Genomic DNA, 27,572 nt, shown 5'->3' with positions numbered 1-27,572 from the left:
GGTGTTTAAGTACACACTAATTACTAGACTTTAGATTAGACACATTTTTGAGGAATAACATTTATGCAGCACATACATAAGTGCCAAAACAGCAGGGGGGCATATCACGCTTGTTTAGTGTGTTGTTATACATCCAACTAACTCTTTAGGTGTTTAAGTACACACTAATTATTAGACGCTAGATTTTACACATTTTCGAGGAATAACATTCATCCAGCACATACAAAAGTGCCAAAACAGCATGCTTGTTTAGTGTGTTCCTATACATCCAACTAACTCTTTAGGTCTTTAAGTACACACTAATTATTAGACTTTAGATACGACACATTTTCGAGGAATAACCTTTATCCAGCACATACAAAAGAACCAAAACAGCATCCTTGTTCAGTGTGTTCCTATACATCCAACTAACTCTTTAGGAGTTTAAATACACACTAATTTTTTACTTTAGATTCGACGCATTTTCGAGGAATAACCTTTATCCAGCACATACAAAAGAACCAAAACAGCATGCTTGTTCAGTGTGTTCCTATACATCCAACTAACTCTTTAGGTGTTTAAGTACACACTAATTACTAGACTTTAGATTTTATGCATTTTTAAGGAATAACATTTATCCAGCACATACAAAAGAACCAAAACAGCATGCTTGTTCAGTGTGTTCCTATACATCCAACTAACTCTTTAGGTGTTTAAGTACACACTAGATATTAGACACTAGATTCGACACATTTTCGAGGAATAACATTTATCCAGCACATACAAAAGTGCCAAAACAGCATGCTTGTTTAGTGTGTTCCTATACATCCAACTAACTCTTTAGGTGTTTAAGTACACACTAATTACTAGACTTTAGATTAGACACATTTTCGAGGAATAACATTTATCCAGCACATACAAAAGAACCAAAACAGCATGCTTGTTCAGTGTGTTCCTATACATCCAACTAACTCTTTAGGTCTTTGAGTACACACTGATGATCAGAATTTAGATTTGACGCACTATCGGGGAAAAAAATATATCCAGCACATTCAAATAGAAGCACCACACACTGGAAGCGGTTCACTTTTTTTAGGCACACATACGCAGTCTACACTCTTAGAAATAAGGGTTCTAAAAGGGTTCTTCTACAAGGGCTGAGGTTCTAACTGGAACCATTTGCTTCTGAAAAACCCTTTCCCAAAGAAAGGGTTTTTCAAGGGTTCTTGGTAACGCTAATGGTTCCAGTAAGAACCATTTTGATCCAGAGAACCCTTTAAAACCTCTTTTCTGAATAATTGGTTTTAAAAGGGTTCTCACTAACACTAAGGGTTCCAGTAAGAACTATTTTGGAAGAAAGAGTTCTTCAGGGATTGTTGAAAGCATGGGTAAGATCCTGTGTCACCAGGGACATACTTCCTGATAACATTTGCCAATAATGGTGCCTATCTTTAAATAAATGTTTTTCTCATTAAAATGTTTTGAATGTTTGTTCAATGTCAACATGATAAATGACCACAATATAATATGAACTAAACTGATCTGTAGAATACAATATGGTTCTTTATAGAACCCTCAGAAGACAAGACGGTTATCGGTGAAAACCTTTGAAAAGGGATGTTTTTAGAACCCCCTGTGTCAGGTCTAGATGAAACCCTTGAAACATGAAAGAGTTCTTTGTGGAACTCCCTGTGTGGGTTCTAGGTGAAACCCTTGAAACATGAAAGGGTTCTTAGTGGAACTCCCTGCATGGGTTCTAGATGAAACCCTTGACAAACGAAAGGGTTCTTAGTGGAACTCCCTGTGTGGGTTCTAGATGAAACCCTTGAAATACGAAAGGGTTCTTAGTGGAACTCCCTGCGTGGGTTCTAGATGAAAGTCTTGAAATACAAAAGGGTTCTTAGTGGAACTCCCTGTGTGGGTTCTAGATGAAACCCTTGAAATACGAAAGGGTTCTTAGTGGAACTCCCTGCGTGGGTTCTAGATGAAAGTCTTGAAATACAAAAGGGTTCTTAGTGGAACTCCCTGTGTGGGTTCTAGATGAAACCCTTGAAATACGAAAGGGTTCTTAGTGGAACTCCCTGCGTGGGTTCTAGATGAAAGTCTTGAAATACAAAAGAGTTCTTTGTGGAACTCCCTGTGTGGGTTCTAGATGAAACCCTTGAAACATGAAAGGGTTCTTAGTGGAACTCCCTGCATGGGTTCTAGATGAAACCCTTGACAAACGAAAGGGTTCTTAGTGGAACTCCCTGTGTGGGTTCTAGATGAAACCCTTGAAATACGAAAGGGTTCTTAGTGGAACTCCCTGCGTGGGTTCTAGATGAAAGTCTTGAAATACAAAAGGGTTCTTAGTGGAACTCCCTGTGTGGGTTCTAGATGAAACCCTTGGAACATGAAAGGGTTCTTAGTGGAACTCCCTGCATGGGTTCTAGATGAAACCCTTGACAAACGAAAGGGTTCTTAGTGGAACTCCCTGTGTGGGTTCTAGATGAAACCCTTGAAATACGAAAGGGTTCTTAGTGGAACTCCCTGTGTGGGTTCTAGATGAAACCCTTGAAACATGAAAGGGTTCTTAGTGGAACTCCCTGCATGGGTTCTAGATGAAACCCTTGACAAACGAAAGGGTTCTTAGTGGAACTCCCTGTGTGGGTTCTAGATGAAACCCTTGAAATACGAAAGGGTTCTTAGTGGAACTCCCTGCGTGGGTTCTAGATGAAAGTCTTGAAATACAAAAGGGTTCTTAGTGGAACTCCCTGTGTGGGTTCTAGATGAAACCCTTGAAATACGAAAGGGTTCTTAGTGGAACTCCCTGTGTGGGTTCTAGATGAAACCCTTGAAATACGAAAGGGTTCTTAGTGGAACTCCCTGTGTGGGTTCTAGATGAAACCCTTGAAACATGAAAGGGTTCTTAGTGGAACTCCCTGTGTGGGTTCTAGATGAAACCCTTGACAAACGAAAGGGTTCTTAGTGGAACTCCCTGTGTGGGTTCTAGATGAAACCCTTGAAATACGAAAGGGTTCTTAGTGGAACTCCCTGCGTGGGTTCTAGATGAAAGTCTTGAAATACAAAAGGGTTCTTAGTGGAACTCCCTGCGTGGGTTCTAGATGAAACCCTTGAAATACGAAAGGGTTCTTAATGGAACTCCCTGCGTGGGTTCTAGATGAAAGTCTTGAAATACAAAAGGGTTCTTAGTGGAACTCCCTGTGTGGGTTCTAGATGAAACCCTTGAAATACGAAAGGGTTCTTAGTGGAACTCCCTGCGTGGGTTCTAGATGAAAGTCTTGAAATACAAAAGAGTTCTTTGTGGAACTCCCTGTGTGGGTTCTAGATGAAACCCTTGAAACATGAAAGGGTTCTTAGTGGAACTCCCTGCGTGGGTTCTTTGTAGAACCTCTCATGGGGGGTTCTGGGTGGAACCTTACACACACAGTTCTAGGTAGAACCCTCCAAAAGGGTTCCAGGTGGAACCTTTATAAAAAGGTTCTACCTGGAGCCAAAAAGGGTTCTCCTATGGGGACGAGCCGAAGAACCTTATATGGTTCTACTTACCACTTTTATTTCTAAGAGTGTATGATGTGGCTCCCTTCTATGGCTTCAGTGAGGAGGAGCATGAGTTCTACTACATTGGTAAGAGAACAAACTCTAGTATGATGCACATAATGTTTAGAAGCAACCTGAGCAAAAGGAGTGTACAGATAGGGGGTGACTGGGTGATGGTTTGATGGGGTGTACCTCACTAACAAGGGTGATGCTTAGATGTCATCATCCTGCAAAATTCGGTCTCCGAACCTGTTGGCTTCATCTGAGTCTCCGAATAAACACATCTAACATGATTCGGGTTAGGTTTAATATGATATTCCACACACTCTCTGGTTATCACAAGACTTTTGAACAAACCAGCAGCTTTAGTGAGTTTGCAAAAGGCCTAACCGAGCATGGAGCTCCTTGCAACTTGCAACTTTGTCACTAAATGCTCCGTGGGGGTGGATCTTTTGCACACAAAAAAAAAAACCACCTCGGAGCCGCATTGATCCGCATGCACGAACAAGAAGAGGACAAAAAAAAAAAATGTGCAACTTACGTGAAAACGAAAAACAAAGTGGTCGATCCCACCAGGAGTGTGGCGGCCGTGGACACGGGGATGTATTTGCTGGGTTTAAATCTCTTTCCGGCGCTGGTGGGCATTCTGTAATGTCCACATTCCTCAATTGTTTATCCCGCTTTGGAATTGCATGGAGGAAAAAAAAAAAAAAAAGAATATCCGATGTGGCTTTTTTGGAAGCAAAAATGTTTGGAGTCCAATCCGTGCAAGAGAAGAGCTTCTCTTGCTGTGTGGAAGCCTGGAAATCCCACCCTTCCAATCCAGCCCATCCGTGAGGTCACCGGACCGCTAGAAAAGGTGGAGCCTAAATTGCAATTTTTATTTTTTTTTATTTTTTTTTATTCACTAATTATGTCCACCAGCATACTTTCTAGTAGATATCGTCACATTGCGGACATTGTTAGCACGTTTCTTGTTTAATCGTGCAGGAAAAACACGTGACTCAACCGGATGTTTTAGTGTTTATTCCTCATTCCGGCTTATTTCAAACAGCAAAAACATATATTTGATCATTTTAATAGTGTTAACTGTAATACGTACGGAAAATTAAAACGACTACTTTTTTTTAATTTTTTTAATTTTTTATTTTTTTTAATTAAATCAATATAAAAAAACACAAGATACACTTTCCATTCACACTCATCCACACCCACTCACACAAAAGGGGTTGTTTCTTTCTGCTACCAATATTCTGGTTCCCACAACATAGACAACATTTTATATTGTTTTGCTTTCTTTTTTCCATCCATCCATCCATTTTCTACCGCTTATTCCCTTTTTATCCAAGAAAATGTTTTTTATTTATCCATCCATCCATCCATCCATCTTCTTCCGCTTATCCGAGGTCGGGTCGCGGGGGAAGCAGCCAAAGCAGTGAAGCCCAGACTTCCCTCTCCCCAGCCACTTCGTCCAGCTCCTCCCAGGGGATCCCGAGGCGTTCCCAGGCCAGCCGGGAGACATAGTCTTCCCAACGTGTCCTGCGTCTTCCCCGTGGCCTCCTACCGGTCGGACGTGCCCGAAACACCTTCCTAGGGAGGCGTTCGGGTGGCCTTTCTGCCCGTGTGGGGTGTGGTCTCTCGCTGGCTTGGGGTCTGGCTGTCCCCTGCTTTTCTCGTGCCCTGTCCTCTGCCGGGTGCGTCTGTCTGCGGCCTGCTGCTGGCCCTTGTGGGCGGTACGGTGGGCCGGGCTCTGGGGTTCCTGTCGCTGGCCGGCTTGGCTGCGTGGGGGCGGTGGTCCCTGGTTCCCTGGGCACCACGCCTCCTGTTTGTGGGTTGGGCTCTCGGGGGTGATGGGGCCGTGCTCTGGCTCCCACGCACTCTGGGAGTCGAATGTATTGTACATGCAAATTCACATATGCTCACATACGTACATAGGTACCTACGCTCCCACATACATACACAAATACAGTACATATTTACCTACCTAATGTTCGTACATCCACACGCACATTCATACTGTACATATACATTCACTGTACAAACACATATACACATTCTGTACATATACATTCATTGTACAAACACATATACACATTCTGTACATATACAAGTACATATGCATACTTACACTCATGCACATAATCACGTTTCATCAAACATATATTAACGTTGTTGCCCTAGGGTAAACTGGGTGTAACACATGGCACACTGACAAAGCTTAACCTATTGTGACTATAACAATCTACAAGGTTAATGTAGGTTGCTTCTCTTTCTCCCCCTCCATTTTTCTGCATTCTTTCGTATCTCAAGTTATCATTACGTATATGTATTGTTGCATTTAAACAACTGTATTGTTGATAATAAAGGTAAATTATTGGTATTGTTCATTATCAATAGCGCTATTTCTATTGGTATTTGTATTGATCCATTTGTAGTGTAATAATGCTCATTGTTATTTCTGTATTATTTTTTATTTTTCGCTAACTGCTTATTTGCTATTACTTTTACCATCATATTTGTACATGTCATATTTGCTGATGTTGCTCTATTGTTGTTGTTGTTGTTGTTTGCTGTTGTTGTTTTTGTCTCTCTGTCTAATCCCCCTCTTGTCCCCACAATTTCCCCCTCTGTCTTCTTTTTTTTTCTCTTTCTATCCCCTCCTGCTCCGGCCCGGCTGCACTAAATGATAATATAAATACATTTAATAAAGTCAAATACAAATAAGGCAACAAGAGAAGTATCCTACACTTCTCTTTTGTAAAGTAAATCTGAACAGCCGACATGGGCATCTACATCAACTATATGATTTGCCTGAGAAGCTGGACAGGACACAAAAAAAAAAAAATAAAAAACGTGTCCTGGGTCTTCCCCGTGGCCTCCTACCGGTCGGACGTGCCCTAAACACCTCCTTAGGGAGGCGATCGGGTGGCATCCTGACCAGATGCCCGAACCACCTCATCTGGCTCCTCTCGATGTGGAGGAGCAGTGGCTTTACTTTGAGCTCCCCCCGGATGACAGAGCTTCTCACCCTATCTCCAAGGGAGAGCCCCGCCACCCGGCGGAGGAAACTCATTTCGGCCGCTTGTACCCGTGATCTTGTCCTTTCGGTCATAACCCAAAGCTCATGACCATAGGTGAGGATGGGAACGTAGATCGACCGGTAAATTGAGAGCTTTGCCTTCCGGCTCAGCTCCTTCTTCACCACAACGGATCGATACAGCGTCCGCATTACTGAAGACGCCGCACCGATCCGCCTGTCGATCTCACGATCCACTCTTCCCTCACTCGTGAACAAGACTCCGAGGTACTTGAACTCCTCCACTTGGGGCAGGGTCTCCTCCCCAACCCGAAGATGGCATTCCACCCTTTTCCGGGCGAGAACCATGGACTCGGACTTGGAGGTGCTGATTCTCATCCCAGTCGCTTCACACTCGGCTGCGAACCGATCCAGCAAGAGCTGGAGATCCTGGCCAGATGAAGCCATCCGGACCACATCATCTGCAAAAAGCAGAGACCTAATCCTGTAGCCACCAAACCAGATCCCCTCAACGCCTTGACTGCGCCTAGAAATTCTGTCCATAAAAGTTATGAACAGAATGGGTGACAAAGGGCAGCCTTGGCGGAGTCCAACCCTCACTGGAAACGTGTCCGACTTACTGCCGGCAATGCGGACCAAGCTCTGACACTGATCATACAGGGAGCGGACCGCCAAAATCAGACAGTCCGTTACCCCATACTCTCTGAGCACTCCCCACAGTACTTCCCGAGGTACACGGTCGAATGCCTTCTCCAAGTCCACAAAACACATGTAGACTGGTTGGGCAAACTCCCATGCACCCTCAAGGACCCTGCCGAGAGTATAGAGCTGGTCCACAGTTCCACGACCAGGACGAAAACCACACTGTTCCTCCTGAATCCGAGGTTCGACTATCCGGCGTAGCCTCCTCTCCAGTACACCTGAATAGACCTTACCGGGAAGGCTGAGGAGTGTGATCCCACGATAGTTAAAACACACCCTCCGGTTCCCCTTCTTAAAGAGAGGAACCACCACCCCGGTCTGCCAATCCAGAGGTACCGCCCCGATGTCCACGCGATCTTATTTTATTTTATTTTTTTAAAAAGGACCTTATCTTCACCAGACCAGGTTGTCAATGAAATTGGATTTGTTTAAACTTGGATGAAGGTGTGTGTTGCTGAGCCCGACTTGGACATTATCTGGACTGGACCTGGTTTCAAAAACCTTTTAAACCAGGGGTCCCCAAACTACGGCCCACGGGCCGGATCCGGCCCCCCAGCTATCCAAAATTCGGCCCACGGGAAGTCCCAAGCCACATCAAGCTTCAAAAACAAACCAATCCTTAAACACATTTTTTCAACTTCCACCCAAAATGAAGACACAATATGACAATACAATATGACAAAACGAAGACGCAATATGAAAATACAGTATGACAAAACAAAGACACAATATGACAATACAATATGACAAAACGAAGACGCAATATGAAAATACAGTACGACAAAACAAAGACACAATATGACAATACAATATGACAAAACGAAGACACAATATGACAAAACGAAGACACAATATGACAATACAATATGAAACAAAACGAAGACACAATATGACAGTACAATAAGACAAAACAAAGACACAATATGACAATACAATATGACAAAACGAAGACACAATATGACAATACAATATGACAAAATGAAGACACAATATGACAATACAATATGACACAACGAAGACAATATGACAATACAATATGACAAAACAAAGATACAATATGACAATACAATATGACAAAATGAAGACACAATATGACAATACAATATGACAAAACGAAGACACAATATGACAAAACGAAGACACAATACGACAATACAATATTAAACAAAACGAAGACACAATATGACAGTACAATATGACAAAACAAAGACACAATATGACAATACAATATGACAAAACGAAGACGCAATATGACAATACAGTATGACAAAACAACAACACAATATGACAATACAATATGACAAAACAAAGACACAATATGACAATACAATATGACAAATGAAAGACACAATATGACAATACAATATGACAAAACGAAAACACAATATGACAGTACAATATTACAAAACAAAGACACAATATGACAATACAATATGACAAAACAAAGACACAATATGACAATACAATATGACAAAACAAAGACACAATATGACAATACAATATGACAAAATGAAGACACAACATGACAATACAATATGACAAAACGAAGACACAATATGACAATACAATATGACAAAACGAAGACACAATATGACAAAATAATATGACAAAATGAAGACACAATATGACAACACAATATGACAAAATGAAGACACAATATGACAATACAATATGACAAAACGAAGACACAATATTACAATACAATATGACAAAACGAAGACACAATATGGCAATGCAATGTGACAAAACAAAGACACAATATGACAATATAATATGACAAAACGAAGACACAATATGACAATACAATATGACAAAATAATATGACAAAATGAAGACACGATATGACAACACAATATGACAAAACGAAGACACAATATGACAATACAATATGACAAAACGAAGACACAATATGACAATACAATACGACAAAACGAAGACACAAAATGACAATACAATATGACAAAACGAAGACACAATATGACAAAACGAAGACACAATATGACAAAACGAAGACACAATATGACAATACAATATGACAAAACAAAGACACAATATGACAATACAATATGACAAAACGAAGACATAATATGATACAATATGAAACAAAACGAAAACACAATATGACAGTACAATATGACAAAACAAAGAAACAATATGACAAAACGAAGACACAATATGACAATACAATATGACAAAACAAAGACACAATATGACAATACAATATGACAAAACAAAGACACAATATGACAATACAATATGACAATACAATATGACAGCACGGTGGCAGAGGGGTTAGTGCATCTGCCTCACAAAACGAAGGTCCTGAGTAGTCTTGGGTTCAATCCCGGGCTCGGGATCTTTCTGTGTGGAGTTTGCATGTTCTCCCCGTGACTGCGTGGGTTCCCTCCGGGTACTCCGGCTTCCTCCCACCTCCAAAGACATGCACCTGGGGATAGGCCCCTCCCACCTCCAAAGACATGCACCTGGGGATAGGTTGATTGGCAACACTAAATTGGCCCTAGTGTGTGGATGTGAGTGTGAATGTTGTCTGTCTATCTGTGTTGGCCCTGCGATGAGATGGCGACTTGTCCAGGATGTACCCCGCCTTCCGCCCGATTGTAGCTGAGATAGGCTCCAGCACCCCCCGCGACCCCAAAGGGAATAAGCGGTAGGAAATGGATGGATGGATATATATATATATATATATATATATATATATATATATATATATATATATATATATACAGCCTGGCCCTCGGCCAAATTTTTTTAACCCAATGCGGCCCCCGAGTCAAAAAGTGTGGGGACCCCTGATGTACACTGAAAAATTAGGGAACACAACAGATTGCATATAATTTATAAACAAAATTACATTTTCAAAATAAGCATTTATGTACAGTCCAGATTATGTCCAGGTCACTCAAATTAGGGAACACAACAACAGATAGCATATCATCTATAAACAAAATTACGTTTTCAAAATAAGCCTTTGAGGACTTTTTTTTAAAATGTTTTTTGGCATCATTATCGTTTTAAACCATGTAACTTTCTAAAGTTAAAAAATACTGAATACATGTTTTAAAGAAAGTTATACTAAGTGAATATCTGTTGTTGGCCTTAAAAATAAACCTTTCACCGAGTACTGTAATGTCTGACTGTCATTGAACTCTCCTAAAGTAACAGAAACCACATCAAGCTTCAAAAACAAACCAATCCTTCAACACATTTTTTCAACTTCCACCCAAAATGAAGACACAATATGACAATACAATATGACAAAACGAAGACACAATATGACAATACAATATGACAAAACAAAGACACAATATGACAATACAATGTGACAAAACGAAGACGCAATATGAAAATACAATATGACAAAACAAAGACGCAATATGACAATACAATATGACAAAACTAAGACACAATATGACAAAATGAAGACGCAATATGAAAATACAGTATGACAAAACAAAGACACAATATTACAAAACGAAGACACAATATGACAATACAATATGAAACAAAACGGAGACACAATATGACAGTACAATAAGACAAAACAAAGACACAATATGACAATACAATATGACAAAACAAAGACACAATATGACAATACAATATGACAAAACAAAGACACAATATGACAATACAATATGACAAAACAAAGACACAATATGACAATACAATATGACAACACAAAGACACAATATGACAATACAATATGACAAAACAAAGACACAATATGACAATACAATATGACAAAATGAAGACACAATATGACAATACAATATGACACAACGAAGACAATATGACAATACGACAAAACAAAGACACAATATGACAATACAATATGACAAAACGAAGACGCAATATGAAAATACAGTATGACAAAACAAAGACACAATATGACAATACAATATGAAACAAAACGGAGACACAATATGACAGTACAATAAGACAAAACAAAGACACAATATGACAATACAATATGACAACACAAAGACACAATATGACAATACAATATGACAAAACGAAGACACAATATGACAATACAATATGACAAAACGAAGACACAATATGACAATACAATATGAAACAAAACGGAGACACAATATGACAGTACAATAAGACAAAACAAAGACACAATATGACAATACAATATGACAAAACGAAGACACAATATGACAGAACGAAGACACAATATGACAATACAATATGAAACAAAATGGAGACACAAAATGACAGTACAATAAGACAAAACAAAGACACAATATGACAATACAATATGACAAAACGAAGACACAATATGACAATACAATATGACAAAATGAAGACACAATATGACAATACAATATGACACAACGAAGACAATATGACACAACGAAGACAATAAGACAATACAATATGACAAAACAAAGACACAATATGACAATACAATATGACAAAACGAAGACGCAATATGAAAATACAGTATGACAAAACAAAGACACAATATGACAATACAATATGACAAAACGAAGACACAATATGACAATACAATATGAAACAAAACGGAGACACAATATGACAGTACAATAAGACAAAACAAAGACACAATATGACAATACAATATGACAAAACGAAGACACAATATGACAATACAATATGACAAAATGAAGACACAATATGACAATACAATATGACACAACGAAGACAATATGACAATACGACAAAACAAAGACACAATATGACAATACAATATGACAAAATGAAGACACAATATGACAATACAATATGACAAAACGAAGACACAATATGACAAAACGAAGACACAATATGACAATACAATATTAAACAAAACGAAGACACAATATGACAGTACAATATGACAAAACAAAGACACAATATGACAATACAATATGACAAAACGAAGACACAATATGACAATACAATATGACAAAACAAAGACACAATACAATATGACAAAACGAAGACACAATATGACAATGCAATGTGACAAAACGAAGACACAATATGACAATGCAATGTGACAAAACGAAGACACAATATGACAATATAATATGACAAAACAAAGACACAATATTACAATACAAAATGACAAAACGAAGACACAATATGGCAATGCAATGTGACAAAACGAAGACACAATATGACAATATAATATGACAAAACGAAGACACAATATGACAATACAATATGACAAAATAATATGACAAAATGAAGACACAATATGACAACACAATATGACAAAATGAAGACACAATATGACAATACAATATGACAAAATGAAGACACAATATGACAACACAATATGACAAAATGAAGACACAATATGACAACACAATATGACAAAATGAAGACACAATATGACAATACAATATGACAAAACGAAGACACAATATTACAATACAATATGACAAAACGAAGACACAATATGACAATATAATATGACAAAACGAAGACACAATATGACAATACAATATGACAAAATAATATGACAAAATGAAGACACAATATGACAACACAATATGACAAAATGAAGACACAATATGACAATACAATATGACAAAACGAAGACACAAAATGACAATACAATATGACAAAACGGAGACACAATATGACAATACAATACGACAAAACAAAGACACAATATGACAATACTATATGACAAAATGAAGATACAATATGACAATACAATACGACAAAACAAAGACACAATATGACAATACTATATGACAAAATGAAGATACAATATGACAATACAATATGACAAAATAATATGACAAAATGAAGACACAATATGACAACACAATATGACAAAATGAAGACACAATATGACAATACAATATGACAAAATGACAACACAATATGACAAAATGAAGACACAATATGACAACACAATATGACAAAATGAAGACACAATATGACAATACATCCATCCATCCATTTTCTACCGCTTATTCCAAAACGAAGACACAATATGACAAAATGAAGACACAATATGACAATACAGTATGACAAAACGAAGACACAATATGACAAAACGAAGACACAATATGGCAATACAATACGACAAAACAAAGACACAATATGACAATACTATATGACAAAATGAAGATACAATATGGCAATACAATATGACAAAACGAAGACACAATACGACAATACAATATGACAAAACAAAGACACAATATGACAATACAATATGACAAAACGAAGACACAATATGACAAAACGAAAACACAATATGACAATACAATATGACAAAACGAAGACACAATATGACAATACTATATGACAAAATGAAGATACAATATGACAATACAATTTGACAAAACGAAGACACAATATGACAATACAACATGACAAAACGAAGACACAATATGACAATACCAAAACAAATTCAGAGTGGATTCAGACTCCTGACAACAAAATCGGCAATCATCTGACTGTGTCATTTTCCATAGTTTCAACATTTTCCCCGTGGGTAAGAAGTTATAAATAATTTAAATTTGAAAATAACGATAGCGACTACTTTCTTGTAAATGTAATTAGTTGGACAAGCGCGCCCCCTGGCGGCCATCTTCCCCTTGTTTGACCCAAACGAGCTGCCGTAGCAACCTGCTTGTAGATTAGCCATCGATGTCGTCGACGGCGGACTATTCTCTATTTTTTACTTTTATAAGACACCGTTGTCTCTATTAGCAGCGTGCTGGATATAAAGTTGTAGTTTATATATTAACAAATTTAGCTTTGTAATAACACCGGTTCACCAGAAGGCAGCATTAGGCGTTGACGACACACCAGCCCGCTCGAGCTAATTTGCTAGCATCCGTTAAGCGACAACAAAATGTCGTACAGGAAAAGTTTCAAACTTCTTTGTGGTTTAGCCGGCGGCTCTGCCACCTTGGTGCTGGCGGCGGCCGTTGCTGATTCCCGAGGTTACTTCGGTGAGAGGCGAGGCCGCTGGTCGAGACTGTCCGTGCTTGACGCTGCGCAGCCGGCGTGGACACCAGCGGGCATCGCGCCTGTCCAGACTGGACACTCATGGGACTTTAACTGGGACAAGTAAGATTGTTTACACATTTGTACTCTTTTAACCTAGCAGTCATTTATGGGTCATTTAATCTTATACGTGATAAGTGTCCTTGTTCCAGTGTTTTTCAACCACTGTGCCGCGGCACACTTAGTGCATACTTGCCAACAATGAGACCTCCGATTTCGGGAGGTGGGGGGTGGGGGGCGTGGTCGGGGGTGGAGCGGGGCGTGGTTAAGAGGGGAGGAGTATATTTACAGCTAGAATTCACCAAGTCAAGTATTTCATATATATATATATATATATATATATATGGCCCTGCGATGAGGTGGCGACTTGTCCAGGGTGTACCCCGCCTTCCGCCCGATTGTAGCTGAGATAGGCTCCAGCGCCCCCGCGACCCCAATGGGAATAAGCGGTAGAAAATGGATGGATGGATATATATATATATATATATATATACAGTGGGGCAAAAAAGTATTTAGTCAGCCACCGATTGTACAAGTTCTCCCACTTAAAATGATGACAGAGGTCTGTAATTTTCATCATAGGTACACTTCAACTGTGAGAGACAGAATGTGAAAAAAAATCCAGGAATTCACATTGTAGGAATTTTAAAGAATTTATTTGTAAATTATAGTGGAAAATTAGTATTTGGTCACTTCAAACAAGGAAGATCTCTGGCTCTCACAGACCTGAAACTTCTTCTTTAAGAAGCTCTTCTGTCCTCCACTCGTTACCTGTATTAATGGCACCTGTTTGAACTCGTTATCTGTATAAAAGACACCTGTCCACAGCCTCAAACAGTCAGACTCCAAACTCCACTATGGCCAAGACCAAAGAGCTGTCAAAGGACACTAGGAAAATAATTGTAGACCTGCACCAGACTGTGAAGAGTGAATCTACAATAGGCAAGCAGCTTGGTGTGAAAAAAATCAACTGTGGGAGCAATTATCAGAAAATGGAAGACATACAAGACCACTGATAATCTCCCTCGATCTGGGGCTCCACGCAAGATCTCATCCCGTGGGTTCAAAATGATCATGAGAACGGTGAGCAAAAATCCCAGAACCACACGGGGGGACCTGGTGAATGACCTGCAGAGAGCTGGGACCAAAGTAACAAAGGTTACCATCAGTAACACACTACGCCGACAGGGAATCAAATCCTGCATTGCCAGACGTGTCCCCCTGCTTAAGCCAGTGCATGTCCAGGCCCGTCTGAAGTTTGCCAGAGAGCACATGGATGATACAGCAGAGGATTGGGAGAATGTCATGTGGTCAGATGAAACCAAAATAGAACTTTTTAGTATAAACTCAACTCGTCGTGTTTGGAGGAAGAAGAATACTGATTTGCATCCCAAGAACACCATACCTACTGTGAAGCATGGGGGTGGAAACATCATGCTTTGGGGCTGTTTTTCTGCTAAGGGGACAGGCCGACTGATCCATGTTAAGGAAAGAATGAACGGGGCCATGTATCGTGAGATTTTGAGCCAAAACCTCCTTCCATCAGTGAGAGCTTTGAAGATGAAACGTGGCTGGGTCTTCCAGCATGACAATGATCCCAAACACACCGCCCGGGCAACGAAGGAGTGGCTCCGTAAGAAGCATTTGAAAGTCCTGGAGTGGCCTAGACAGTCTCCAGACCTCAACCCCATAGAAAATCTGTGGAGGGAGTTGAAAGTCCGTGTTGCTCGGCGACAGCCCCAAAACGTCACTGCTCTCGAGAAGATCTGCATGGAGGAATGGGCCAAAATACCAGCTACTGTGTGTGCAAACCTGGTAAAGACCTATAGTAATCGTTTGACCTCTGTAATATAACCTTTGTTGGCAGTAACAAAGTATTGAGTTGAATTTTTGTTATTGACCAAATACTTATTTTCCACCATAATTTACAAATAAATTCTTTAAAAATCCTACAATGTGAATTCCTGGATTTTTTTTTCAAATTCTGTCTCTCACAGTTGAAGTGTACCTATGATAAAAATTACAGACCTCTGTCATCATTTTAAGTGGGAGAACTTGCACAATTGGTGGCTGACTAAATACTTTTTTGCCCCACTGTATATATATATATATATATATATATATATATATGTATATACATCCTGAAAATAAGCAAACAAAACTGTGTTTGGATAATTGATACTTCAAACTTGCATAAATAAATATTAAGGAATATAACATAACTTGGCTTCTGAGAGCTTCAAAATGTAATGAATAAAATGCTAAAGTTGTTGATAAACAAGCAATTATTTTAATAATTAAATATGGTAATTTTAAATGAATTATTATGATAATTTAAAATTAATTATTTCAAATATGTTTATTTTAATGTATAATTCTATGGCTGGATGTAATAAGGAGTCAGAAAAAATAAAAAATACAATTAATTTTGATGTTTTTAGAAAAATATAGTAAAAATGTATTTTTTTTTTTTTTTTAAATTAATAAATATATTTATTTTTAGGTAAGATAAACATAATAATACAATTTATCTCTAGTCTGGATGATTTAGTTCTTGTCACCCTGTTGTCCTCCCGTCGTGAAAAAAGGCTGTCCTCACTCAGGTCCGCATTGAGCTGGAGGGGGCGTGGCCTCCAGCTCCGGCTGAAAATCGGGAGATTTTCGGGAGAATATTTGTCCCGGGAGGTTTTCGGGAGAGGCGCTGAATTTCGGTAGTCTCCCGGAAATTTCGGGAGGGTTGGCAAGTATGCACTAGTGTGCCGTGAGATACAGTCTGGTGTGCCGTGGGAGATTCTCTAATTTCACCTATTTGGGTTAAAAATATGTTTTGCAAAGCAGTAATTATAGTCTGCAAATGATGTGTTGTTGTTGAGTGTCGGTGCTGTCTAGAGCTCGGCAGAGTAACCGTGTAATACTCTTCCATATCAGTAGGTGGCAGCCGGTAGCTAATTGCTTTGTAGATGTGGGAAACAGCGGGAGGCAGGGTGCAGGTAAAAAGGTGTCTAATGCTTAAACCAAAAATAAACAAAAGGTAAGTGCCCATAAGAAAAAGCTTAGGGAAGGCTATGCAGAACGAAACTAAAACTGAACTGACTTCAAAGTAAACAAAAACAGAATGTTGGACGACAGCAAAGACTTACTGTGGAGCAAAGACAAAATGAAGACACAATATGACAATACAACATGACAAAACAAAGACACAATATGACCGTACAATATGACAAAACAAAGACACAATATGACAAAACGAAGACACAATATGACAATACAACATGACAAAACAAAGACACAATATGACAGTACAATATGACAAAACAAAGACACAATATGACAAAACGAAGACACAATATGACAAAACAAAGACAGAATATGACAATTCAATATGGCAATACAATATGACAAAACGAAGACACAATATGACAATACAATATGACAAAACAAAGACACAATATGACAATACAATATGACAAAACGAAGACACAATATGACAATACAATATGACAAAATGAAGACACAATATAACAATACAATGTGACAAAACAAAGACACAATATGACAATACAATATGACAAAATAATATGACAAAATGAAGACACAATATGACGCTACAATATGACAAAATGAAGACACAATATGACAATACAATATGACAAAACAAAGACACAATATGACAATACAATATGACAAAATGAAGACACAATATGACAATACAACATGACAAAACAAAGACACAATATGACAATACAATATGACAAAACGAAGACACAATATGACAATACAATATGACAAAACAAATACACAATATGACAATACAATATGACAAAACGAAGACACAATATGACAATAGAATGTGACAAAACAAAGACACAATATGACAATACAATATGAAAAAACGAAGACACAATATGACAATACAATATGACAAAATAATATGGCAAAATGAAGACACAATATGACAATACAATATGACAAAATGAAGACACAATATGACAATACAATATGACAAAACGAAGACACAATATGACAAAACGAAGACACAATATGGCAATACAATACGACAAAACAAAGACACAATATGACAATACTATATGACAAAATGAAGATACAATATGGCAATACAATATGACAAAACGAAGACACAATATGACAATACAATATGACAACACGAAGACACAATATGACAATACAATATGACAAAACGAAGACACAATATGACAAAACGAAGACACAATATGACAATACAATATGACAAAACGAACACACAATATGACAAAACAGACACAATATGACAAAACGAAGACACAATATGACAATACTATATGACAAAATGAAGATACAATATGACAATACAATATGACAAAACGAAGACACAATATGACAATACTATATGACAAAATGAAGATACAATATCACAATACAACATGACAAAACAAAGACACAATATGACAAAACGAAGACACAATATGACAATACAATATGACAAAACGAACACACAATATGACAAAACGAAGACACAATATGACAAAACGAAGACACAATATGACAATACTATACAATACTATACTACAAAGACGGTGTCCACAATGTACATCCGAACATGACAATCAACAATGTCCCCCCAAAGAAGGATAAAAACAACTGAAAATGTTTTGATTGCTAAAACAAAGTAGATGCGGGAAATATCGCTCAAAGGAAGACATGAAACTAGAGATGTCCGATATTATCGGACGTTAAATGCCTTAAAATGTAATATCGGAAATTATCGGTATCGTTTTTTTTTTTTTTATCGGTATCGTTTTTATTTTTTTTATTTTTTATTAAATCAACATAATAAACACAAGATACACTTACAATTTGTGGACCAACCCAAAAAAACCTCCCTCCCCCATTTACACTCATTCACACAAAAGGGTTGTTTTTTCTGTTATTAATATTCTGGTTCCTACATTATATATCAATATATATCAATACAGTCTGCAAGGGATACAGTCCGTAAGCACACATGATTGTGCGTGCTGCTGGTCCACTAATAGTACTAACCTTTAACAGTTAATTTTACTCATTTTCATTCATTACTAGTTTCTATGTAACTGTTTTTATATTGTTTTACTTTCTTTTTTATTCAAGATTTTTTTTTAAATTTATTTATCTTATTTTATTTATTTATTTATTTTTTTAAATGACCTTATCTTCACCATACCTGGTTGTCCAAATTAGGCATAATAATGTGTTAAGTCCATGACTGTATATATCGGTATCGGTAATTAAGAGTTGGACAATATTGGAATATCGGATATCGGCAAAAAGCCATTATCGGACATCCCTACATGAAACTGCTACAGGAAAATACCAAAATAAGAGAAAAAGCCACCAAAAATAGGAGCGCAAGACAAGAACTAAAACACTACACACAGGAAAACAGCAAAAAAGTCCAAATAAGTCAGGGTGTGATGTGACAAGTGGTGACAGTTCACCTACTTTGAGACAAGAGCTATAGTGATGCATGCTTGGTTATGCTTTAAAGTCATATCCAACAATTGCGACGACGACTTTTTACTGTCAACTGAGTTTTGTTTTTTGATGATTTCTGCTGGTTGTGTGCCTCCGCATTCTTTCAACGCAAAAAATGTGCCTTGGCTCAAAAAAGGTTGAAAAACACTGGTATACGTGATAAGTGTCCTTATTTCAATGAAATCAAAGCATGAGTAGCTTAATGTCCACAATTAAGTTTTTACAGCTATCTAGTGGTGTTAACCAGTGTTGCCTACTCCTCTGTAAGGAAAGTAGCTATTGGATAGTTGACGTCATCAAATCAATCCATCCATCTATTTTCTTCCGCTTATCCGAGGTGGGGTCGCGGGGGAAGCAGCCTAAGCAGAAAAGCCCAGACTTCCCTCTCCCCAGCCACTTCGTCCAGCTCCTCCCGGGGGATCCTGAGGCGTCTCCAGGCCAGCCGGGAGAAAACACAAACAGATTACAGAAGAGAAATTCGTATTATTCCGCGGGGGAAATACATAATGTCAAAACTTAAGTTTAAGAAAGGGGGGACAGCTCTCGGTAGCCTAAAGCGTTCAAGTAAATATACGTCACTTCGAGCAAATAGGTCGACATGGTCGTGAAATATGCGCTCCCTCCCCAGGGCACAATCTGCGGCATCTTGCAGTAGCAGCAAAAGCATTGACATTGTGTGCGCACACACGGTATTTAGAAATGTCAATATATTGCTCATTTTGCTATTTGTCTGTCTGTCTGTCTTATCTCTATCCATCTATCTATCTATCTATCTATCTATCTATCTATCTATCTATCTATCTATCTATCTATCTATTAGAGATAGGCAATTATTTCATCCGCAACCGCATCAGAAAGTCGTCAACCATCCGCCATCCACCGATCTAACATTTGATCAGAACCGCACCGTTGTTATATATCTAATATAGACGATGCAAGGCATTAGTGAGGTTATAAAGCTTTTGCCTGTTAAAGAAAGGAGACTGATCCAATGCAGCACAGACATTCGCGTGCCACGCTGTCACGACCCGGGCGCACACCAGTGCGCAATCATATGGGAGCCGCGCTGAGCGCACCTCCAAGCGCGTCTCGCTGCCGGCGACGGCCGGGTATGGGCCCGACGCTCCAGCGCCATCCATTTTCAGGGCTAGTTGATTCGGCAGGTGGGTTGTTACACACTCCTTAGCGGGTTCCGACTTCCATGGCCACCGTCCTGCTGTCTATATCAACCAGGGTGAGCCCCACCCCTTTCGTGAGCGCACTGCGCGCGGAGTGACCCCTGTTACGCGCCCCCGGCAACAGGGGTGGCGGGCAGGTAAGCTGCGCGGGGGGAGCGCGCGGAGTGACCCCTGTTACGAGCCCCCGGCCACGGGGGTGGCGGGCAGGTAAGCTGCTTACCTGCTGCGCGTGAAGGCGGACGAGGCGGGGTGTCGGTGCGGTGGGCGCGGTGGTGACCCTGGACGTGCGTCGGGCCCTTCTCGCGGATCGCCTCAGCTACAGCTCTCGGTGGGGCCCTCTCGGGGGAAGGGGCCTCGGTCCCGGACCCCGGCGAGGCGTCCCTTCTCCGCTCCGTAAAAGTGTCCATCTCTTTTTTTTCTTTTCTTCTGTTGTGGCATATGCTGCAGGTGCCTGCTCGTTTTTCGTATGTGGGTAACAACATTTAACTATGTATATATATTTCCGAATTGGTTTAACTGCCACCCGCCTGAATCTATTTAAAATCTAATTTTTTTTTTATTTCAACCGCCCGACCCGACCCGCGGATAAAATCTAATTTTTTTTAATTTCATCCGCCCGATCCGCAGATAATCCGCGGACTCCGCGGTTGTGCCTGCAAACCGCGCATCTCTACTATCTATCTATCTATCTATCTATCTATCTATCTATCTATGATATTAATTTAACATTAGACAACAGAAGTAAGAGAATGTGTCACACATAAGAACAAATAGGCCACCCTAAGAGTGCTCTGGACCACTCGTAGATTTTGTTCTTACCTACGAACAAATCCCAGCTGAGAAAACATTGGTGAATACAAAAATCTCCTTAAAAACTTCGTAAGTGGGTCTAAGAACAAAATTTGTTCTTAAGAACGGTTGCTGAATGGGGCCCATAATCTTCCCAACGTGTCCTCGGTCTTCCCCGTGGCCTCCTGCCGGTCGGACGTGCCCTCAACACCTCTCTAGGGAGGCGTTCAGATGGCATCCTGACCAGATGCCCGAACCACCTCATCTGGCTCTTCTCCATGTGGAGGAGCAGCGGCTTTACTTTGAGCTCCCCCTGGATGACAGAGCTTCTCACCCTATCTCTAAGGGAGAGCCCCACCACCCGGCGGAGGAAACTCATTTTGGCCGCTGGTACCCGTGACCCTGTCCTCTTGGTCATAACCCAAAGCTCATGACCATAGGTGAGGATCGGAACGTAGATCGACCGGTAAATTGAGAGCTTTGCCTTCCGGCTCAGGAAAGGGTGGAGTGCCATCTCCGGGTTGGGGAGGAGATCTTGCCCCAAGTGGAGGAGTTCAAGTACCTCGGGGTCTTGTTCACGAGTGAGAGAAGAGTGGATCGTGAGATTGACAGGCGGATCAGTACGGCATCTTCAGTAATGCGGACGCCGTATTATCTCGTTGTGGTGAAGAAGGAGCTGAGCCGGAAGGCAAAGCTCTCAATTTACCGGTCGATCTACGTTCCCATCCTCACCTATGGTCATGAGCTTTGGGTTAAGACCGAAAGGACACGATCCTCTAATCAAACTTGACCTATATCACACTTTTTATGCACAGGCAAGTGGCAAACACAAAGTGCTTTACACACAAAAAAAACAAGAAGAAAACATACATTCAAAAGCACGATTCTCAATAACAAAACATGGCATAGCATGGCATGGCAGTGAGGATTCAGAAAAAAATGGCACCTTTTGAGGAGAAAAACTAACAAAGCCAAAATTGTATGAAACATGATCAATTATATGTAAAAACATAATGTAAATAAGGCATCAATAAGTCAATAAAACTATAAAATTGAGAGAATATTATTAGTAATATTAATTTAAAAAATCCCTTGCTAGGGTACTGGAGTGGGCATGGGAGTTTGCTCAACCAGTCCACATGTGTTTTGTGGATTTGGGAAAAGGCCTTCGATCGTGTTCTGTGAGGGGTGATCCAGGAGTACGGGGTCCAGGGTCCTTTGTTACGGGCCATGCGGTCCCTGTACAAGCGGAGCAGGAGTCTGGTTGGCATTGCCGGTAATAAGTCAGACATGTTCCCAGTGGACTTTGGACTCCGCCAAGGCTGCCCCTTTGTCACCAGTCCTGATCATTATCTTTATGGACAGAATTTCTAGGCGCAGTCAGGGTGTGGAGGGTTTCCAGTTTTGTGGCCAGAGGATCGCATCCCTGCTTTTTGCAGATGATGTGGTCCTGTTGTCTTCATCGGGCTGGGACCTTCAGCGTTCACTGGATCGGTTCGCAGCCGAGTGTGAAGCTATTGGGTTGAGGATCAGCACCTCCAAATCTGAGGCCATGGTTCTCAATCGGAAAATGGTGGACTGCACCTCTCGGGTCAGAAGTGAAGTTCTGCCTCAAGTATGTCGGGGTCTTGTTCACGAGTGAGGTAAGAATAAACACGAGTTTGAGAGACGGATAGGTGCGGCGTCTGCAGTGATGCTGTCACCGCACCGGTCTGTTGTGAGGAGCTGAGCCAGAAGGCGAAGGTCTCAATTTACAGGTCGGTCTATGTTCCTAAACTCACCTATGGTCATGAACTTTGGTTAATGACCGAAAGGACAAGGTCGCGAATACAAGCGGCAGAAATTAGTTTGTCTGGAATCACACTCAGAGATAGGGTGAGGAGCTTGGTCATCCGGGAGAGACTCACAGTAGAGCCGCTGCTCCTTCACATCGAGAGGAGCCAGCTGAGATGGCTCAGGTATCTACTACGGATGCCTCCCTGGACACCTCCCTGGTGAGGTGTTTCGGGCATGTCCAGCCTGGAGGAGACCTCGGGGCAGACCGAGGACACATTACAGGGACTATGTCTCACAGCTGGCCTGGGAACGCCTCCGTATCCCCCTTGTAGAACTAGAGGAGGTGGCCGGGGACAGGGAAGTCTAGGCATCTCTGCTTAGACTGTTTCCCCCGTGACCCGGACTCAGATAAGCGACGGGAAATGGATGGATGGAAATGAAAAACAATACAAAATAGTATAATTAAAAAAACAAGACTTTAACATGATCAGTAAAAAGCCTAATTAAGTCTATTTAGTCTTTAAAAAAATCTGTGGTCTCTTCAGTCCTTTTATTTTATAGACTAGGCTCAGTGCAAGTTGTTTTACTCTGTCCTCCACCCTGAGCCAGCCCACTTTGGAGAAGTGGGTTGGAGTCGCTAAATTTGTGGCTGGTAGCTGTTTACAAAAAAAAAGTTGCCAAGAGGATTTGAGAAGTCGCCAGATTGCGCCCAAGATTGGCTTTTGCCAAGTTGGCAACACTGATGTCAACCCAGTTTCTTCAATGGCTTAAGTTAACTGTATGAGACAAGGCCACTTTGTAATCCCTTGTGATCGCCACTGTGTTCCAGGAGAGACCCGTCTGCACTGACCAACGGCAAGAAGAAAGAGAGCGTCACTGAAGACCCCAGCTCAGAGCAGGACAACGGCAAATCAAAAGCGACGCGCAACATCCTCCTCATCAGACACTCTCAGTACAACCTGAGCGGGAGCAGCGACAAAGAGCGCATCCTCACGCCCTTAGGTCGGCTTCATCTAACATTAATTTGGAGTCATAAGACATCAACGACATGCACTTACCAAATCTTTGCTCGTACTTGGTCAAGCGATCCTCTTCACACCTAAAGCACGGCACGTTTAGCTCATTTCAGCGTACGGTGTGCTTGGAATAGGTGCACAACGTACAGTAGTTTTGTAGGGGTGTAACGGTACACAAAAATGTTGGTTCGGTACGTACCTCGGTTTAGAAGTCACGGTTCGCTTCATTTTCGGTACAGTAAGAAAACAACAAAATATACATTTTTGGGTTATTTATTTACCAAATTTGCAAAATCTTCCACCAAAAATATTTTTCTTAGTGTAATATTTGATGTGAAGTAATGGGAACCTTTGATAGGTCAATAATTCATAATAACATTGATTTTGATTCAATATTATGTTTTGAGCAATGACAGTTTGAAAGAAAAAATAAACAGCTTTGTTTTATTAATCAACATTGCAACTTTTTCTAAATTACATTTAACCTTTAAGCTTTTTTATTTCACTTTTGTTATGTTTTTGTTTATTTTAATAATATTTTTAGAATGTGCCTTGGGCCTTTAAAACATTAGCTGTGGGCCGCAAATGGAACACTTTTGACACCCCTGCTATAGATAATAAAAAATTAAATGTGATAAATCCATGGATAAAAAGCAGAGCCTGGCTACGCATGCGCGTTTATCATAACTCTCTCTCTCTCTCTCTGTCTCTGCCACTCCCTCACCAATGCTGCTGCGCGCACAATTTGTTTTGTTTTTAACCCCTTCTTAACCCTGAACGTACACTGAAAATACACGCAACCCTAACTCAAAATGCCGGACATTTGAGGCATTTAAGAAACTCCGCCCTGACCGCTCCGCAAAAGAGGACATGTCCGGTGAAAAGAGGACGTATGGTCAGTCTATCCTAGCCCGTTAGCTGCTAGCATGGCGTGTGTTGTGCCTCGGTGTGCATTGTTTACACAACTTACTTAATATGTCCATGTGAAAACTCGTTCGGTACACCTCCGAACCGAACCAGAACCCCCGTACCAAAACGGTTCAATACAAATACACGTACCGTTACACCCCCAGTTTACGTATTACATAAACTAGCAATGTTTTTAATTTCATCTTTCGTGAACGTCTGTTACAACATATACTGGTGACCCAAGACTTTTGCACAGTGTAGTATTTGGCATCAAAAAACCAACCGTTTACAAAATGAATACCCAATTTCGGTGATTACATTTGTAAAAGCCGAATATGACTTGCTTTCTCAATGGATTGTTCACATGTGCCTAATTTAGTGGCATGTATAGGAAACAGTGCTCATTTTTCCCTCATGTTTGTCTCACAGGTCGAGAGCAGGCTGAGTTGACAGGCCTTCGATTGGCAGCGTTGGGATTGAAATACGACGTCCTGGTCCACTCCAGCATGGCCAGAGCCACGGAGACGGCGCACATCATCAGCAAACACCTTCCAGGTAACAAAGACACTTCACTGCTTGTTATACTTGCCAACCTTGAGACCTCCAATTTCGGGAGGTGGGGGGTGGGTGCGGGGGGCGTGGTTGGGGGCGTGTTTAAGAGGGGAGGAGTATATTTACAGCTAGAATTCGCCATGTCAAGTATTTCATATATATATATATATATATATATATATATCCCCGCGACCCCGAAGGGAGTAAGCGGTAGTAAATGGATGGATGGATGGATATATATATATATATATATATATATATTTATATAAATAAAATAAATACTTGAATTTCAGTGTTCATTTATTTACACATATACACACACATAACACTCATCTACTCATTGTTGAGTTAAGGATTGAATTGTCCATCCTTGTTCTATTCTCTGTCACTATCTTTCTAACCATGCTGAACACCCTCTCTGATGATGCATTGCTGTGTGGCACGCACAAAAGTGCTTTCATCAAATGCACTAGATGGCAGTATTGTCCTGTTTAAGAGGCTCACAACATTGCTGTTTACGGCAGACGGACTGCTTTACTGTAGACGTTCTTTATATTGTGGTAAAGCGGACTCAGGTCCGCATGGAGCTGGAGGGGGCGTGGCCTCCAGCTGCGCCTGAATTTCGGGAGATTTTCGGGAGAAAATTTGTCCCGGGAGGTTTTCGGGAGAGGCGCTGAATTTCGGGAGTCTCCCGGAAAATCCGGGAGGGTTGGCAAGTATGCTGCTTGTCCCGCGCTGCTATTAATAGCAATTGTCGTGTTTCACAATCTAACTTTTCTCCCTCGTTCCTTCAGACGTGGAGCTGCAGAGCTGTGACTTGCTGCGCGAAGGAGCGCCCATTGAGCCGGTTCCGCCTGTCACCCACTGGAAGCCCGACGCTGTGGTGAGAGAAGTTGCACATGCTCACACGGATCTTTGCAGCGCATTTGATAAAAAAAACCCTCATAAACAAGCACATATAAACAAGTTACATAGAATCAACAAAACTTGCAACAGAGGGAAGGGAGTGGGAGCTACGGAGGCCGGCTGCTGCTGTATAAGCGCTAGTTAGCCATCCATCACCCCTAAGGGATTCAAGCGTCGAGGTATGGAGGATTATACAAAAATGATTAAAATACATTGGAAAGTTAGCGCCTCCTATGCATCTGCGCAAAGGTTGCAAAAAATCCCTTTAAAATGTGTTGAAGTTCACTTTATTATCATCACTAAGCAACAACATAACTTCTGTTTAGTTACACAGCATTAACCTTCTGTTCAGTGCAAAATAACCTTCAAAATTATTTATGACGTAAAAAGTATTATTTTTACATTGTTGGCCACCCGAAGAAATATGTGTGCATTAGAGATGCGCGGTTTGCGGGCACAACCGCGGAGTCCGCGGATGAAATTTAAAAAAAATTAGATTTTATCCGCGGGTCGGGTCGGGTCGAGTCGGGCGGTTGAAATAAAAAAAAAATTAGATTTTAAATAGATTCAGGCGGGTGGCAGTTAAACCAATTCGGAAATATATATACATAGTTAAATGTTGTTACCCACATACGAAAAACGAGCAGGCACCTGCTGCATATGCCACAA

At 40.4% G+C, this 27,572-nt stretch overlaps 2 protein-coding genes across 3 annotated transcripts in view; one reads left to right on the top strand and one right to left on the bottom strand.

The window, feature by feature from the left end:
* LOC133623012 (palmitoyltransferase ZDHHC8B-like) overlaps positions 1 to 14,247 on the bottom strand; it is a 215,115-nt gene extending 200,868 nt beyond the window's left edge. The window contains exons 1-2 of the mRNA XM_061985907.2: positions 14,168 to 14,247; positions 4,061 to 4,165 (exon numbers count right to left, since the gene is read on the bottom strand). Of these exons, the coding sequence (XP_061841891.2) occupies positions 4,061 to 4,164 (104 nt within the window). The 5' untranslated portion in view covers position 4,165; positions 14,168 to 14,247. The remainder of the gene's footprint in view (positions 1 to 4,060; positions 4,166 to 14,167) is intronic.
* The window catches only part of LOC140679257 (serine/threonine-protein phosphatase PGAM5, mitochondrial-like), a 31,023-nt gene continuing 17,295 nt past the window's right edge, over positions 13,845 to 27,572 (top strand). For both annotated transcript variants that reach the window (XM_072914304.1, XM_072914303.1), the window contains exons 1-4: positions 13,845 to 14,329; positions 24,350 to 24,522; positions 25,875 to 26,000; positions 26,792 to 26,880. In XM_072914304.1, the coding sequence (XP_072770405.1) occupies positions 14,112 to 14,329; positions 24,350 to 24,522; positions 25,875 to 26,000; positions 26,792 to 26,880 (606 nt within the window). In that variant the 5' untranslated portion in view covers positions 13,845 to 14,111. The remainder of the gene's footprint in view (positions 14,330 to 24,349; positions 24,523 to 25,874; positions 26,001 to 26,791; positions 26,881 to 27,572) is intronic.

Source organism: Nerophis lumbriciformis, linkage group LG12 (genome assembly GCF_033978685.3).
Source record: "Nerophis lumbriciformis linkage group LG12, RoL_Nlum_v2.1, whole genome shotgun sequence".
Taxonomy (NCBI): domain Eukaryota; kingdom Metazoa; phylum Chordata; class Actinopteri; order Syngnathiformes; family Syngnathidae; genus Nerophis; species Nerophis lumbriciformis.
Note: the sequence above shows the minus strand (reverse complement) of the source record. Positions and strands in the feature narration are given on the sequence as shown.